Below are 18,302 nucleotides of genomic sequence, written 5' to 3'. Positions count from 1 at the left end.
GGAACATAGTAGAAGTGCTACTTCTAAACAACTTGAAAACGACTGAGACCCTGCTCAGAACCAGCACACCCCACACAACTGCGGGAATAAGTGTGGGGTCAAATAAATAAAGATAAATATTTAACCTATATTCATTAGTTTCAAAGAGCTTGGAAATATCCGTTTTTGTTCTGCATACTCTCTTGTATTTGCATCTAATGAGGAAACAAGCTGCTGACATTCACGTGGAACATTAAAAGAAAAATAATGAAAGATTTTGCATCAAAAAAATATTTTAAGAACCAGTAAAATTGGTTGTGTTGTGATAATTAAGTACAAATGACCTTCCTGGATGATTTTTTAAATTAAAATGATAAATATTATTCAAATATTACTAGAAGAACCCATTTAAAAATGTAAATGATTTAAATAACTTTATAAATAAAATTTCTGTACATTGAAAATAACATTTTATAATTATATGCATGACTTTTATATATTTGATATAATATTATAATATATATATATTAGTGTTGTCATGATACTGGAATTCGGTACTAAATCGATGCCTATTTTTAAAAGCGTCCATTCTCGCTAACATTTAAGTGCAGTGGAACACGTTCTTAAACGGTTGTTGTTAGATCAGATATGGTTGCGGCCAGAAGTTAACGAGAATTATTTATATAATTTATTAAATTTCCCATTTATTGTATTGTATTACGTCTACCCCCAGCCCAACCCTAAACCCACCCAACCACCACAGCACTGTTAAAACAGTAGTTATACCAAGTATTATTTATGCTATCTAATAAATTACCCAATAAATTGTATTTTTTAACGCCTACCCCCACCCTAACCCTAAACCCGACCATCACAGTAATGTAAAATATTAATTATTGTTATACAGTGTCATAAAAAATGCTGCTATATTAATGTGCATATCGCACTTCCAGCCGGCTACGTATCCGATCTAGACTTTACCTTCTTAAACAGCGCTGATTTGCCATTGTGTTCACATGAAATGACTGCGATTGGCCGTGAAGGTCATCAGTTCACCGAACTCCCCGCTGTTTACTGCGTGTAACCACAGATACAGGGACACTGGAGCATTTTAAAGCCGCGATTCATCAGCAGATCGCTTGTATGTCAGCTTATAGACAAACTAGCCAATCGACAGGGCTTTGTGTCCCTGTATATGTGTTTACACTCGGTAAACAGCGGTGAGTTGGGTGAACGGATGACCTTCATGGTCAATCACAGTCATTTCTGTTGAGCACTTGAACACAATGGCAAATCAGCAGTGTTTAAGAATGCGCTTGAATGGTAGCAGTAAATGAACGTTTTTTTAATTCTGGTACCGATTGGTATCAAATTCCAGTAACGTGACAACCCTATTGATATATATTTTTTTATATATTATGTAATAACTCTTCAAAGCTTTTTTCTTCATGCAAAATACATTCATATTTTTCTTTTGATGCTACACGGAAAATAACCTGAATATCGAACTAGTTTCGTGAAATTTCGAGTCTACTGAAATCAAGTTAATTTCTCCTGAGGCTTTTCAGAGTGGTTCTCCATTACACCGCTGCCAGAAACTGCTGACCAACCAGCTCTCTATTGCCTGTGTGTTACTGAATGGCAGTGCTCTTTGTTTTTTCCTTCTCTGGCTGTTTTACTGGGGTTACTGTGTGGCACGATTTAAAAAGAAAGAAAGAAGGAAACTATCCATCAACCCTGGCCACAAATTTTCACCCTTTCCTCCAACCGCCTTGGAAGACGCTAAAAAAGAGGTTTTGTTTCTTATGTCTGTAGCTGCACAAAGTAGGATGGAGCAGAGACATAAAGACACTTCTGCTCTGGAAATGCTAACAAGTATCGAACACTTAGCATTGATGGGCTGGACTAAAGACAGAGGGAGTGTTATGGGTGTTTGGATGGGGTGAGTGCGATTATCTTTTGGCCTTGTATATGGAGGTGTCTCTGGGCTCTTTGCTCGGGTTGCTCCAGTCGTCTGCTCCTGGGCCTCCTTGGTAGTGCCGCCATGCAGATTTGTTGAAGACGGGCAGACGCTCAAATGATTCACTGGAGAGGGCCTGGTTGGAGAAGATGATGTCACTCAAAACCCATGACTAAAACTGTTAAAGAACATCTACACTCTCAGAAAAAATGGTATGGTGATAGCATTTCATAAAAGAAAAAGATTTTTGTGTATCTTCACAGCAAGACACAAGAATTTAAGCAAAGATGCTCACAAAATCAGTCATTTTAGGCCACAAATATAAAAACAATGTCCCTGCAAAATCCTGGAAGGACTCTACGATGGACACGTCAAAAAGGCAATTGCAAATCTATTTGTTTTCCTTGTCAATTGCACTTGGAGCTTTTCAGAAATAATACAGGGCATCAGTCAGGATTTGCTGTGTCAAATTTTGCTATGCTTTGTCTATTGGGTTTTAGTTTCTTTCAGTTGTGTCCAGCCACTCAGATCCAAAATGCACATGGTGAAATACCTTTTATAATAGTCATTATTCATTGTAACGAAACAACAGCTGCTCCAGCTTTGAGACAATATGGACCCTTTTCCCATTTCCAGGTTTCTCAATAGTGGAATTCATCATAGCTGGGTAAACTTAGAGCACAGTGAATAGAAGAGTACAACATTCATTCATTTTCCTTCAGCTTAGTCCCTTTATTAATCAGGGGTGGCCACAGCTGAATGAACCACCAACTTATCCAGCATATGTTTTACGCAGCAGATGCCCTTCCAGCTGCAACCCAGTACTGGGAAACATCCACACATTCACACAAGCATGTCTTTGGACTGTGGGGGAAACCGGAACACCCGGAGAAAACCCACGCGAACAGGGGGAGAACATGCAAAAGAAATGTCAACTGGCCCAGCCGGGACTCGAACAAGCATCCTTCTTGCTGTGAGGTGACAGTGCTAACTACTGAGCCACTACAGTCACGTCATAACAGTCTTGTGAAAAGGGTCTATGGCAGACTTTGTTTAAAGAAACACTCCCCTTTTTTAAAAAAGTAATATGCATTTAAAACTAATCTAGAGTTAAACAGTTGAGTTTTACCATTTTTTAATCCATTCAGCTGATCTTCGTGTCTGGCGGGAGCACTTTTAGCTTAGCTTAGCATAAATCACTAAATCGGATTAGACCATTAGCATCTTGGTAAAAAAAAAAAAGATAATTTTTCTGTTTATAGCTTAACTCTTCTGTAGTTCAGAAAATGAAAAGTTCTATATTGTTGGCTGATATGGCTAGGAACTATACTGTCGTTCTGGCATAAAAATTAGGGAACTTTGCTGCTGTACCACGGCTGCAGCAGGGACAATGAAATCTGAAATTAAGATTCAGAGGTAGTTAGTTATTATGCAGCACCGTTGCCCTGTACCCTAGATGGGGACTCTTTTAGGCTCTGTTTAATATGGTACAGAAGCAAAGTTCATTGATTATTACGGCACAATGAGAGGACAGTTAATCGCCATATCCTGAATGCATTCAAAAATGGTCAAACTCTATTATTTAATTCTAGGTGACTTGTAAATTAGCATATTTACAAAAGAAAGTGGAGTGTTCCTTAAAAACGTGTTTCACACAGCAAGCGTGAGCATAGTGTGAGCAGCGCATGTTTTTTATAGTGTCCATGTTAACAGATTAGAGCTTTCATACTGCACGCAGACGCAGCGCGTCAGCGCAAGGCATGAGCATCGGTAAAGCAGCAGTGCCACGATAGTTTCGGCACTGGGTCTATTTTTGCCACGCTGCTCGCGCTCAATTAAAGTGTCATTGCATTGATAATAACTAGGGCCAGACAGAATCTGCTGACATTTTTTGCTATTTCTGCAAAGAATTTAGTAAAAAATCTGAGAATTATTTTGGGAGTATCATAACTAAAAAACTTTATATATTAAACAAAAAAAATTGCTTTTAAAATGTTATTTATTGTTTACAATGCAAATCCATCTAATTGCACTTATTTGGTAAACAAAGCAAGTCTCTTATATAATAGATCTACTAAAACTACTTACAAATCTACTTACAAACTGTATTGTAAATAAAGCAAATGAACATTTTCATATTAGTCAATTTTGTTACTGAAATTAATTTAAAAACTAAATTAATATAAATGTACACACATTTACAGTGTTAAATAAATAAACTCAATGATGTGCTAAAAATCTGCTGAAATTCTGCACACGCAGATTCCGTGTGGGCCTAATAATGACCCAAAACACATTAAATGACAGTAAAAAATAGCAATTTTATCTAATAAATGCATCGATAATATCCACAGATTTTTATATATTCAATCAAATGAACTCAAACAATTAAAAATGGCAACAAATATGTATTTGGCCCTGAACTACAAAACCAAATTTAAAACAATTTTAGTATTAGTTTTGCTTAGTAAGTTGCATACTAGTTTGACCATCTATAAATATCATTATAACTATATTGTATAAATATCATTATAACTATAGGCCTACATCATCTTGACAGTCAAAAACAAAATGACATGATATCACAGGGGATTGTCTTCTGACCGAGTGCAGGTTACTGAGACTTGCGGGTTAAGGAAACCGCATAGAAGGAAGTTGCTGCAGGCCTTGGTGCAGATGAAAAGTAAAAAAGAATTATTCATAGATGGATATGTAACTAGATAGAATAGACAGAGATAGACTGATCTGTGCAGCAGCTCCCAATGAGCAGACACAGTCGGTGTGAAAGGCAAAGGCCTGCTTGCTGCTTCTGCTCTCCATACATGCTGCACACGTGCTGCTCACGCACTGCTCGCGCTTGTGGTGTAAAATAGGCGTCAGTCGGTGTGAAACAGGCGTCAGTCACTCAGGGCCGTGTCTAAGCTAATACACAAGTGTCCATCAACAATACAATATGACTGTACAATGTAACTGACATTGTTTATGGGTTTTGTGGACTACAAAAATGAGTGGTTGGGAGTTTATCATGTATACAGACTTCCATTAAAAAACATTAAGTTCAAACAACATGTCATTTTGCATACTTGTTCTCTGAATAAGGTTTAAACTGGGAGCTGTTTTTACCTTCAGGTAGATGACGGCATCAGTCCCCACACCTTCCATAGAGTACAGTTTCAGGTCTCCTTGAAAGTATCGGGCGTAGAGTCTAGAGATCGGCAAACCATGGCCAAACCCAGCCTACAGATCAGGTTATGGAGGACAGTGCTACATTTAGAGCTGTTTGTTCAAGGTTAAATCTAAAATCATGTCATCTGTTAGTCAATCTCATGTCATTCCAAATCCTTATGGATTACTTACTATCAATGTATCCAAAAGGAAACGCTTAATATACCAAATAGCAAAAATAATTGTATTTTTATGGTTTTAGTTTTAGTTAACTGTAATAATAACCCTGTCTAAAATGTATTTATATGAGCTTGATTTACGGTTTAAAAAATAAATGAATTCTAAAAATGCAAGGTTTAATATCGTAGCAAAGTCAAATACAGAATTTGACCAAATCTTAAAAGCGACAGCGAAATAAAACATTTTTGACATTTAACAACCTAAATCTGGATCAGTTTATCCTCCGGAAGCTATTATGAAATTATAAGTACAACAGTAACCTTTCTAGTGTTTGAAAGCCCAAGAGCAGCATTAACATTTGACTAAACGTCTCCTTTAGTTTCCCACAATGGTTTAAAAGGACTAGGTGATGTGAGGATGAAGTTTCTCTTTACCAGCGGCACTCGTTTGGAGTCCAGACTGGGTGTTGGTGCAGTCGAGTAGGTGTAGTTAAACAGCCTGTCGATCTTCCGTAAAGCCACGCCCCCTCCCCTGTCACTGATCTATGATTTAAAAAGAAACACGAAAATGTAAGTTCAAGGCAAGTTTACAAAGAAAACTAATTCACAAACAAACTGACCTTCACAGACAGATCCTCAATCCCCAGGGTCACTTTTGCTTTTATAAGAGGAAGACCCTCCGTGCTGCCCTCGTGAAGATCGTTGGTGGCTCGCATTGCATTCTGCAAACACAAACACAAGCTGTTACTGCGATACGTCAAAGCACAACGATCAAATTTAATAATCCAATATTGATCATGCAGTTACTAATCGTGTAAATACACTCACTGGCCACTTTATTAGGTACACCTTACTAGTACTGGGTTGGACACCCTTTTGCCTACTCATACCCCCAAACCTGTCTCTAACCCTACCCGTATCCCACCTCAAGAGCACCAGAAGTCTTCTGCAATACATTATGAACACAGTAAGTACATTGTATTCATTTATTGATGCAAGTACATTGTAGTTCAGACCACTTAATGTAAAATGACACCGCAGTTTTTTCATAAGCCAGAACCAATATGCACGCACACATTTTAGGAACATACCTTAAACAACTCAAACAGCATGTGGAACAGGTGAGAGGGGACATAAACTGCCTGGATGGGTTTCTGAGGAGCTTTGGCTGCTGAGAAAAGTGAAATATTTAAGGTGTTTTCGAGCTCAGGATATGTCACTGCATTCATTAGACATGCAGTAACACGGAAACAAACATTTAAAGCATTATGTGGGAGACAATGGGAAGAAAGCTACCATTGAATTCCTCTATCTTCAGCTCAGGGGCGGCTTGGTAATATTGCTCACACACCATCTTAGCGGTTTCGTAGGCATCTGAAAACAACATGACGCTGAATCAGTGGAGCGCAAAATCCAAACAAAAGATAAGGGAGATTTTCCTACACAACGGCTCAAATGCTTGGGGTCAGGTAGACTTTTTCTCTTTTATTTACCAAAGCTGCTTTGATGAAGAACAAATACAGTTTTCTTTGCTTGATAAAAATGTACAGTTGTAAGTAAATGTTTTCTAATTGAATAGATTTTTAAATTTAATGTATTTCTGAGATGGTAAAGCAGAGTTTTAAGCAGCCTCACTCATATTATTTCATTGGATTTCACCAATTTCCTTTTTTCCTCTTTTATTTGATTTTTATATCAGTTTTAATTCAACTAAAAACTAAAACCATAAAAATATATTTTTCTTGAAACAAAATTATAATAAAATATTAATACTTATAATAATTATTATAATAATAACAATAAAATATTAATAATAAAATATTTTTATGGATTTAGTTTTAATCAACAAAAATAATCCTTTCTAATATTTAGATTTTATTTCTCCATAATTTTAACAGTTCATTTTTATAGTAGTTTTGTTGTGGTTTTTGTAACCTTTATTATCATTTTTTTCTTTTAGTACATTTTCTTTAAGTTAGTTGCAGCATTTCTAAATGTAATATTTAAAAGTAATTAAAAAGAATTAATATCAGATTTATTTCAACTAAAAACTAAAGCCATAAAAAATTATTCTTGACATAAAATAATAATAATGATAATAATATATTTATGGTTTTAGTTTTGGTCAAAAAAAATAATCCTTTCTTATATTTAAATTTTATTTCACCCTAATTGTAACAGTTCATTCTTATAGTAATATTTATTTATTTTTATTTTAGTACTTTAGTACATTTTCTTTAAGTTAGCTGCAACATTTCTAAATGTAACATTTGAAAGTTATAAAAAATAAGATCCGTTTATTTTAACTAAATTCTAAAACCATAAAAAATAATTCTTTAAATAAAATAATTAAATATATATATAATAATAATAATAATAATAATAAAAATTTATGGTTTTAGTTTTAGTCAACAAAAATAATCCTTTCTAATATTCATATTTTATTTCACCATCATTTTAACAGTTCATTTTTATAGTTGTTTTATTGTGATTTTTGTAAATTTAATTTTTTTAATATTTCTATTTTATTTTATTTTAGTACTTTAACACATTTTCTTGAAGTTAGTGGCAGCATTTCTAAATGTAACATTTGAAAGTAAAAAAAAAATAAGATCCGTTTTATTTCAACTAAAATATAAATAATAATAATAAACTTTTTTTATGGTTTTAGTTTGTCAACAAAAATTATCCTTTCTAATATTTAGATTTTATTTTGCCATCATTTTAACAGTTCATTTTTATAATATTTTTATTGGGATTTTTCTAACTTTCATTTTTTTTTATTATTTAAATTTTTTATATTAGTACTTTAGTACATTTTCTTTAAGTTAGTGGCAGCATTTTATTGTGGTTTTTGTAACCTTCATTTTTTTTTTATAATAAATAGTTTTTTTTGTATTTTTTGGGGGAGTTTTTTCAAAGTAAATCTTTTGAAAGTTTGCAAAAAACACAAAAATCCCTAAAGCAACTGAGATGCGTTTCCATCAAGTTGTGAGAGGGGCTGACTGTAGTATTGGTAATCTAGTAACCAACAGCAAACAAGTCCAAAACCACCTCAAGCAAAGAGCATAGAATCACCAAGAGGCGACACTCAAGTGCGATTTGGGAAACAGCCACTAGATGGTGCGGTGGCAATTTTGGAATGAAAATTCCAATAGAGCAACAGCTTATTATAAGTCTTTAAAATAAACTATTAAAAGTGCTGATGATTGTGATTTTAAGTGTTGTATTGTCATCTTTCAGGTTGTATCTCAGCTTTGATGCACTTGTTAAATAAATAAATAAATAAATAACAAAGCAGCTGCTTGCCATCGCGACCGCTTTCACTCCAAAATGGCGGAATCCGGGGCTGTTGCTGGGCGCTGCTGTTGCAATGGAACGTTCTATTGAGTGTTGCCTCTTGGTCATTCTAAGCTCTTTGCCTCAAGCGAGCATAAAAACATTTCAGTGATTTTTATTTGAAATGTGTTTTTCCCATCACTCATTTTCCATGCGATAGTTCAAAATGTGCATTAACACAGGGTGATGGAAACCCAGCTAGTGATATTCTGTTGCTAAACAATAACGGTGACCTTACCAGTCACCACTTCAGCAACATTGCAGCTGGGATCAATACTGCCGATGTGTTTGGGATGTGCTGGGTTGATGTCATTGCCAAAGAGGAGAGCTGCAATTAAGAGAAAAACAATCACAGCAAAACTCGATGAGACTACAGTTACAGTATGTGGTGTGTTTCTTTTTTTGGGTGACGTACTGTGCTGGTTGATAAGCATGCGGAAGGAGATTCGGTTGGTGTAGAAACGGTCCAGAAAGTACTGGATGTTAGAGCTGACGAAAGGATCGAATCCAAACTTCTCCTTGTATTCTATTACACCCTGGGCCATAGTCGGGACCACATCATTGTGTCTGTTCCTGATTTCAATAAGAGTCTCCAAGAAGCTAGAAAAATGTTGACAGGTCAAATGTTAATCATATGGATTATATTGAGTCAGATATTGAGAATACAATATCTAAATAAATAAAATTGAGGGTGAAAAAAAGCTGATTTGCATAATATGAAAAGTCACAGTATTTGAGAAATGTTGTATAAATAAATGAAAAATAGCGCTGTACAACTTGTAATACAGGCCGATTATAAGTTTCACAGCACTATTAGATTTATTGAATTATAAATGATATATTAGAGATAAATAAGAAACAATACAATTGCATTATTTTATTATTATTCATATTTCAATGTTTTGAATTTATTATTTTTATTTTCTATTGTTTTATTTAGAGGGCTGCACGGTGGCGCAGTGGGTAGCACGTTTGCCTCACAGCAAGAAGGTCGCTGGTTCAAGCCTCGGCTGGGTCAGTTGGTGTTTCTATGTGGAGTTTGCATGTTCTCCCTATGTTGGCGTAGGAAAGAATTAATGTAATTATTTGAAACATATTTTATAGTGTTAAAAATGTATTCTTTTTTGCTTTTCAATTACTCACAATTTATGCAATTGTTATATTATTCTTGAATGTAATTTAACAAATAAAATGTAGCATAGTTCAAGTTCATTTATTTCTAAAGCACATTTAAAAACAGTCACAAGACTGACTAAAGTGCTGTACATAAGACAAAGTAAAGTAAAAAGAATATAAAAACAGAAATAAGACAAGAGAAACGACTGAAATTTTTTTAAAAATGTAGCAGTAGAAAGGACTATTAAAATAATATTAAAAACCCAAACTAAAAAGGTGCATTTTAAGAAGTGATTAAAAAATAGTGGATAGATAGTGATGGAGCCATTCTCTACTCAAAGGGGAAGGTGTTCCATAACTGCGGACCCGCCACAGAGAAAGCTCTGTCCCCTCTACGTTTCAGTCTGGACTGAGGAACTAATAGAAGATTTTAATCACTTGATCTAAGAGATCTCACAGGGAGTGTAAAAATGCAACAGCTCTGAGAGATAGGTTAGGGCTAGATTATGAAGGGATATTTATATACCAGTAAAAGCACTTTAAAATCAATTCTGAATTGGACGGGCAGCCAATGGAGGCCCCTTAAAAGAGGTGTGATGTAGTCATATTTTCTGCTATTACAGATAAATGTTGCTGCAGCATTTTGGACCAACTGAAGACGAGAAATTTGAGATTTTGAAATGCCACAGTAAAGTGCACTGCAGTAGTCTAACCGTGACATAATAAAAGCGTGGACAGTCATCTCTAGATTTAACAAATGTTTGACTTTAGACAGAAAACGGAGTTGATCAAAACTGGAGCCAATAACCGAAATGATCTGTTTGTCTAGTTTCAATGACTCATCAAGGATTTAAAACATGACCATAATAATAATAATAATAATAATAAATTAAATAGAAATATAAACTTTTTAAATATACATAAACTTGCATGAAATATTTTTCAAATAAATTATGTACAAAATATAATATAATATAATATAATATAATATAATATAATATAATATAATATAATATAATATAATATAATATAATATAATATAATATAGCGCAGTGGCGCAGTAGGTAGTGCTGTCCCCTCACAGCAAGAAGGTCACTGGTTCGAGCCTCGACTGGGTCAGTTGGCATTTCTCTGTGGAGTTTGCATGTTCTCCCTGCGTTCGTGTGGGTTTCCTCCGGGTGCTCCGGTTTCCCCCACAAGTCCAAAGACACGCGGTACATGTAAATTGAGTAGCCTAAATTATCCGTAGTGTATGTGTGTGGTAATGAGTGTGTATGGTTGTTTCCCTGTGATGGGTTGCAGCTGGAAGGGCATCCGCTGCGTAAAACATATGCTGGATAATGTGGTGGTTCATTCCGCAAGATTCAAGATTCTGGGGTTCAAACCCCAGATTAATAAAGGGACTAAGTCGAAAAGAAAATGAATAATTTAATTTAATTTAATTTAATTTAATTTAATTTAATTTAATTTAATTTAATTTAATTTAATTTAATTTAATTTAATTTAATTTAATTTAATACATTTTAAAAAATTGTAAATTGGGGAAATATTAAAAAAATGTGCGGCCCTACAATACTGACCTGTATACCCTATGCAAGTGTTTCCCAACCCTGTTCCTGGAGGCGCACCAACAGTACATATTTTGGATGTCTCCGTTATCTGACCCATTAACTTCAGGTGTTGGAGTCTCTTCTGATGTTGATTGATTCAGTTGACTGATAAGTTGATTCAGGTGTGTTTGATTAGGGAGAGGTTGAAAATGTGTACTGTTGGTGTGCCTTCAGGAACAGGGTTGGGAAACACTGCCCTATACAATAAATTTAAATATAAAACATTATCAATACCACATAAGTGACTGTGTATATCATTTACTAAATTTAATTTCACTATTCATTATGATCATTTTATTTTGCTAAATATATTAAAAAAACAATAGGATTCTTTCTCCATTTCTGCAGGGTCATCCTGAGTATTGTGTTCTTTTCCACTGTCAGGATAGCTTTCAGTTATGATCAGATTCCTCTCTTCTCAACTCTGGCCTGAATTCACCTCACATGAAAATATAATAGCATGCCGTGCACCAGCCTGTAGAACAAGACCATCTACAAATCTCAAAAACAAAACAAAAAAACATAATTTTATATATATAAAAATTCCTACTCACTCATTCAGAGCGTGTCCGTCTTCTGGCTTCCTGTTCTCAAATTCCAGAAGCTCTAAAAAGCTTTGCAAGTACCTGTGGAGAGATTTGGCAGCAGTTTGGAAATCAATAGTGCATATGAATCTGATATTCCTCCCATTTTCATTTCTATACTTACCATTTCTGTACTAGTTTGACTGAAGGTTGACTGAGGAGTCTGTCCGGCAGCAGATTGACCTCTCTCATGGTGTTAGCAAGACGCACCGGCAGCTCCTTCCGCAGGAACATGTAAGACGTCTTTTCACATGCATTGTCCCGACCTGAAAGAGCACAAACATGATAAACAAGTGAGAAAGCAGGAGGGCTTGTTTATTGATGGACTTTATGCTTTATCATCCTTATCTGAAACATGAAACTTGAGTGTAATCAACAACAACTCATTAATGCAAGACTATTAAAAAAAATGTACAATAAAATGTGACAACAGCCTTTTATTTTTCTCCTGGGCAAAAAAATAATGGTAATTATATATAAAATACTACATACAGTTAGAATTATGAGCCGTCCTCCTGAATTATTAGCCCTCTTATATATTTTTACCCAATTTCTGTTTATGATTTTCTAAACCCATTTCTAAACAAATGTAACTAATAATTGATATATTTTAACTTTACCATGATGACAGTACATACTATTTTACTAGATATTTTTCAAGACATTAGTGTGTTCAGCTTAAAGTGACATTTAAACACTAAACTAGGATAAAGTTAGGTTAATTAGGCAAATCATTGTATAATGATGGTTTGTTCTGTAGACTACCGAAAAAAAAATTGCTTAAAGGGGCTAATAATATTGACCTTAAAATGGTGTTTAAAAAATTAAAAACAGCTTTCATTCTAGCCGAAATAAAAAATAAGACTTTCTCCAAAAGAAATTTTTTTTATAGGAAATACTGTGAAAAATTGCTTGCTCTGTTCAACATAATTTGGGAAATATTTGAAAAAGAAAACAAATTCACAGGAATACAACATTCATTAGTAATTTTATCTTTAACTGTATATTTATATATTTTTATCATGATTTACAGAGGACACCCATAAAAATTCCAAAACAATAATTTAAAATAAAATTTGACTAATTGTCATTTTAAGTCTTTTTATTTTGCTTTATTTTCATTTGTCAGCAAAAATGTTTTTAAAATGTTAATTAAAGTAAAATAAAAACATACAGTGTATACAGTTGAAGCCAAAATTATTAGCCTTCCTGTGAAATTGTAATATTTTTTTCAAGTGTTTCCCAAGTGCTATTTAATAGAGTAAACACATTTTTGGATCTAATTTCTTTTGTCTTTTCCTTAATGACACTAGCTTATAGTGCAATTTAAAGGCTTAACTAAATTGCCTTTAATTAGGCAAGTCACTGTATAACAGTGGTTTGTTCTGTAGCCAATCAAAAAAATATATATTTTTTTTGGAGGGGGCTAATAATATTGATCTTAAAACTTGTATTATTATTATTATTATTATTATTATTATTATTATTATTATTGTTGTTATTGTTATTATTATTATTATTATTATTATTATTATTATTATTATTGTTATTATTATTATTATTATTATTGTTGTTGTTATTATTATTATAAACTGCTTTTATTCCAAGAAATAAGACTTTCTCCAGAAGAAAAAATGTAATATCAAATACTGTAAAATGTTCTTTTTATTTATTTATATATATATATAATGTTTGTATGATCAATTTTTAATATTTAATTATGTACATGACAAAATAAGTATGTTTCATTTTTAAACAATATGACACAGTGAATAGTTACAGATGATTATTTCACCCATTTTTATCACCAAATTATTTGAAAGATTAAAGTAGACACTAAAAATACACAAATATAAAATCACTTTTAATCCAAAAATATAATCTGAAAATATAAATTATTTAGTTGTATATTTCATCACAAAATGTAAACAATATTTCCAGCCAGCTCTAATTTGGTCAAATACAACTAGATGATCATTACAGGAAATTTTCAATTTTCAACAAAATACAATTTAAGTTTTTCTACTTTTAATTATTGAAGTTTCTTTACAATCATTTCTTAGTGAAAACATGTTTACAAAGTATAAAGTGTGAAGATTATATATGACATTATATATGACAAGTTATATATGACAAACATTAACAGTATATTTTTGCTTTAAAACCTTGTGTCTAATGAAAGCTTTTTTATATGGTATGCAACAAATATTCACTGTAGGCCTTCAAAGCTCACTGATGTTTTTAGTTGAAACATCACAAGCAAGTCTAACCATCCCAATAATTTATTTAACATTGTAACTAATATCATAATTAGCCTCTTGCATAAGCCTTTCTTCTGACTCATGTCATTATGACAGTCCCTTTTGTTCTATTAGTGTCATTGTTTGATGAACCGTTCAACCAAAAAGTTTTAAAAAGTCAGTCATTACATTTGGGACAACATGAGCTACGTAATGGCAGCTTTCATTTTTGTTAAAAGTGTTACTCAAAAAACAACTTATTTTATGTTAGTTGCATTTGACTGAACTATTGTACATTGTAAAAAATGCTGCAATGTGTATGGGGACAACATGGAGGAATTAAGTTTACTTACTAGTTTTTACTATTTAACTGGATTGAACCAAGGGTGTAGATTTGCTCTTGACATTGGTGGGGATATACATCCCTGGAGCTGCATTGAACAGCACAAATTCTGTTTTGCGCTTTTAAAAACATGAATAAAGTACTTAATAACAAAAAATAAACACTTAATAATATAAATAGCAATCACGTCCCATGCTGCAAGTCAATTTACTTGATTGTACTGCAGTCGAGCTTTGATGAGGTATGAATGTAGAGAAATTTAGAAAGGTGTGTGATGCATTTGAACTGTTTCATCCAGATTATTGCTTCTCATAATCAAAAATTCGAATATCGATTAATTGCACAGCTTTTATTAGGGTGTACTTGTGGCGAACTTGACTTTGTGCTCGTGCAGGTTACTAAAGGTTGACAGACCATTATTTGATTTTGAAGTCGATTAAATTATTGATGGGGACACATCCTCTCTGTCTATGCCAATTGTACGCCCTCGGATTGAACTTAAAACAATGAAGTTGTCATCTAAAAAAACTCAAGAATTATGTTGTTTTAGCTCATTTTAAATAAGCAGCTAAAACAAACAGCAAACATAAGTTTTTGAATGCATATGTAGTCTAGTCAGGGGCGGATTTAACCAATAAGAAAGATAAGCGGCTGCTTAGGGCCCCCAAATAAATACCTAGAAGTATAAATGATACCTATAAATTATATATAAAATTTTTTCTATCATATTGTGTACGATGAGGGTCCTCCATCTTCAATCATTGACCAGTCCAGCAGTCAAACCAGTAAAGATTTAGCTTTAAAAACGAAATTACGCATTCATTATTTTTAGTTGTGAATTCATCTTAAGAAAACAAATTGTTTCAAAAATTTTACAAGGTGCTTTACATGTTATATTGATATAAAATGTAGAAAAGGAGATCGAACAGCAAAATAATAATAAAAAAAAGTACAAAATATGCCATTTTGAACTTTTGAACCCCATGGCTGGAATTGCTTAAGGCCCCAAAACCATCCAAATCCTCCCCTGAGTCTAGTAATCATAACATACACTAAATAGTGTACGTATATAGATAAAATATATTTTATTAAAGTACTTTGAAGAAATATAGTTATACATGTATTTTGTATTAATATAAACATATTAACACCTTTATAATACTATATAGATATTATGTAAACCAGTTATGATGTCAGCAAATAATAGAAAACAACGGTGTAAGGTCTGAAGGAAATACAGCGAGTAATATTTTGTTGTTTACTTCATTAGCTGACATATCTAACCACAGTAACAGAACTAATTACCTCAGCAATACACATTGTTAGAGTTTTTACATTAAAATGAGTAGCTATTGATCACCATATCAAACCATTAGTCACATTTAGAATTATTACAGAAAACTAATAACATGGCTGGGATATCTGATGACATTTCATGCCGTTCAGCCTTATATTCTTAAAATGTGAGCAAAATCCCATTTTTTCATCACTTTAGACATTACGCTAGAGAATCATTCAAACACTAGCTCTAAAGTGACGTTTGTGAATTAGTAACGGCTTCTGCTGTTCTGACATCAGCTACAGATGTGAACGAATGGCGGAAGAAAGTAGTTCCTCTTGCAAAAGGATTTTTAGACTTGAATTTAGTTTGATTTTCTTTTTTACATACACGATTATGTCATCATGACCAGTGCCGATATACAGCCATATCGCACTGCTACGAGTGTGATATTGCTCATTAATACAACAGTTCTGTCTGGTTCTCAAATCTGATTGGCTGATAGCAGTGTGGTATTCTGCAATAACAGCACTGGTCCAGCCTCCTCACCCTTCTGTATTACTCTGCCAACATACAGTGTCAGCAGATCAATAAACTCACTACAGTTTGACGAATATTGCAGCTGTTGGACAACATAATGTAAAATGAGATCAAATTATATAAAACAGCAAAATAATGATAATTAAAAAAAGTACAATAGGTGCATTTTTTAACTTTTGGGCCCCATGAGTGGAATTGCTTAGGGCCCCAAAATCACTAAATCCTCCCGAGTCTAGTAATCATATCACACACTAAATAGTGTACGTATATAGATGAATTAACCTATTTTACTAAGTACTTAGAAGAAACATAGTTATATATGTATTTTGTATTCATTCAAACCTATTAACACCATTATAATACAATATAGATCGTTTGTAAACCAGTTATGACGTCAGCAAATAACAGAAAACAACGAAGTAAGGACTAAAGGACATACAACGAGTAATATTTTCTTGACATCAATGATATTACAATGTTGTTTACTTCAATAGCTGACATATCTAGTCATAACAACAAAACGAAATACCTCAGTAATACACATTGTTTGTGCATTAAAATGAGTAGCTATTGATTACCAGATCAAAACATTAGTCGCATTTAGAATCCCTATAGAAAACTAATAACATGGCTGTAATGTCAGTACTGTTATGACGTGATAATAAACATAACATACCAACGCTGCGTTATTACACGTAACAAGTGCGGCTGTCAGCGTCTGTCAGTTTTCAGGTGAAGGATGCGCTCAGACTTACCGAATTCCAGAAACTGTTTAATTGACAGCGGCGATGGCGAAAACCGCGAATAATATTCTATCTTCGGTAGATGATTCTGCAGAAGAAATGCGTACAGTCTCATTGTGAGGGAAAATGTGAAGAGAATGAGGCCAGGATGTTTATGAAATGAAGCTGTATATTGGTCTCATGTCCGAGAGCGTCCACAGATTAGAGCTGACAGCAATATCCGTGTCCGATTCGTTCACCTCCGTTTCATATTATTAATATAACAGGCAGGTTAATTAAACGTGAACGTCTCCTGTGTTCCCAGTATAACCACTGTTGCGCTAAACAGCACGTAGACAAGAGCGAATGCACAGCCGAGCGTGATTGAAACAGAAAAGGGTTGTGGTTGGTTAAGAAGAACCAGGAAAAATAGATGGTAGTTTGTGATTGGTCTGTTCATTGGGACAGTTAGGTTGCAGAACAGCGGGTTTTTGTTTGACTTAACATTTTATGTTGTCTAACGTTACATTTGTGTGTTGACCTAACAAGCCATTTATTAATACATATTTAAATTTTACATTTAGTCTTTTATATTTTACATATCGGAGGGTAAAATTGCCCTCCAAAAAGTGTTAATTTTATGTGAATGAATGAATGAATGAATTTGATGGATATTATATTATATTATATTATATTTACTTTTGTACAACATTTATTTCAAAATATTTCATGCAAGTTAATGTATATTCAAAAAGTTTATATTTCTATTTATTATTATTATTATTATTATTATTATTATTATGGTCATGTTTTAATAATATACATTTAGAGCATCAGTTACTTCAAATGATTTAATGGAAGTTGAAGTACATTTTAAAATGTAAAAATATTTGTTTTATATAAACTACATTTTAAATCATTTTAGTTAGCAATAACATCAGACAATTTACATGAATACTGTAATTATCTTCATTCATTGCCATCTGCTTTACTGGGGCCGGGTCGCGGGGGCAGCAGTCTCATGAGAGAACCCCAGACTTCCCTCTTTCCAGACATTTCCTCCAGCTCCTCCGGGGGGATCCCGAGGCGTTCCCATGCCAGCTGAGAGACATAGTCCTTCTAGCGTGTCCTGGGTCTTCCCTGAGGCCTCCTCCCGGTGGGACATGCCCGGAACACCTCCCTAGGTTGATGTCCAAGCCACCTCAGCTTGCTTTTCTCAATGTGGAGGAGCAGCAGCTCTACTCTG

General features: G+C 33.7%; 1 protein-coding gene across 2 annotated transcripts; it reads right to left on the bottom strand.

Annotated features, from left to right (window-relative positions):
* Window positions 1-573: 573 nt before the first annotated feature.
* Window positions 574-17,423, bottom strand: pdk3a (pyruvate dehydrogenase kinase, isozyme 3a). 2 transcript variants are annotated; one of them, XM_056451012.1, is made up of 11 exons: window positions 17,090-17,423; window positions 12,057-12,198; window positions 11,903-11,974; window positions 9,038-9,222; window positions 8,861-8,950; window positions 6,580-6,657; window positions 6,375-6,454; window positions 5,904-6,005; window positions 5,719-5,826; window positions 5,063-5,176; window positions 574-2,075 (listed from the first exon to the last, which is right to left on the bottom strand). In XM_056451012.1, exons 1-11 carry the CDS (start codon window positions 17,190-17,192, stop codon window positions 1,932-1,934), a joined length of 1,218 nt encoding a protein of 405 aa, XP_056306987.1. In that variant the 5' UTR covers window positions 17,193-17,423; the 3' UTR covers window positions 574-1,931. The 2 variants fall into 2 exon arrangements, with proteins under 2 accessions (XP_056306987.1, XP_056306988.1); XM_056451013.1 differs by having other exon boundaries at window positions 6,375-6,451.
* Between the last annotated feature and the right edge of the window lie 879 nt (window positions 17,424-18,302).

Source organism: Danio aesculapii, chromosome 24, assembly GCF_903798145.1.
Source record: "Danio aesculapii chromosome 24, fDanAes4.1, whole genome shotgun sequence".
Lineage (NCBI taxonomy): Eukaryota > Metazoa > Chordata > Actinopteri > Cypriniformes > Danionidae > Danio > Danio aesculapii.
Note: the sequence above shows the minus strand (reverse complement) of the source record. Positions and strands in the feature narration are given on the sequence as shown.

Coding starts and splice junctions, on each gene's coding strand:
- pdk3a (XM_056451012.1), bottom strand. CDS start 17,192: ATGAGACTGTACGCATTTCTTCTGCAGAATCATCTACCGAAGATAGAA. Junction 11,975..12,056: donor GTCAAACTAGTACAGAAATG/GTAAGTATAGAA, acceptor ATCTCTCCACAG/GTACTTGCAAAGCTTTTTAG. Junction 6,006..6,374: donor TGCTGTTTGAGTTGTTTAAG/GTATGTTCCTAA, acceptor TTGTGTTTGCAG/AATGCAATGCGAGCCACCAA.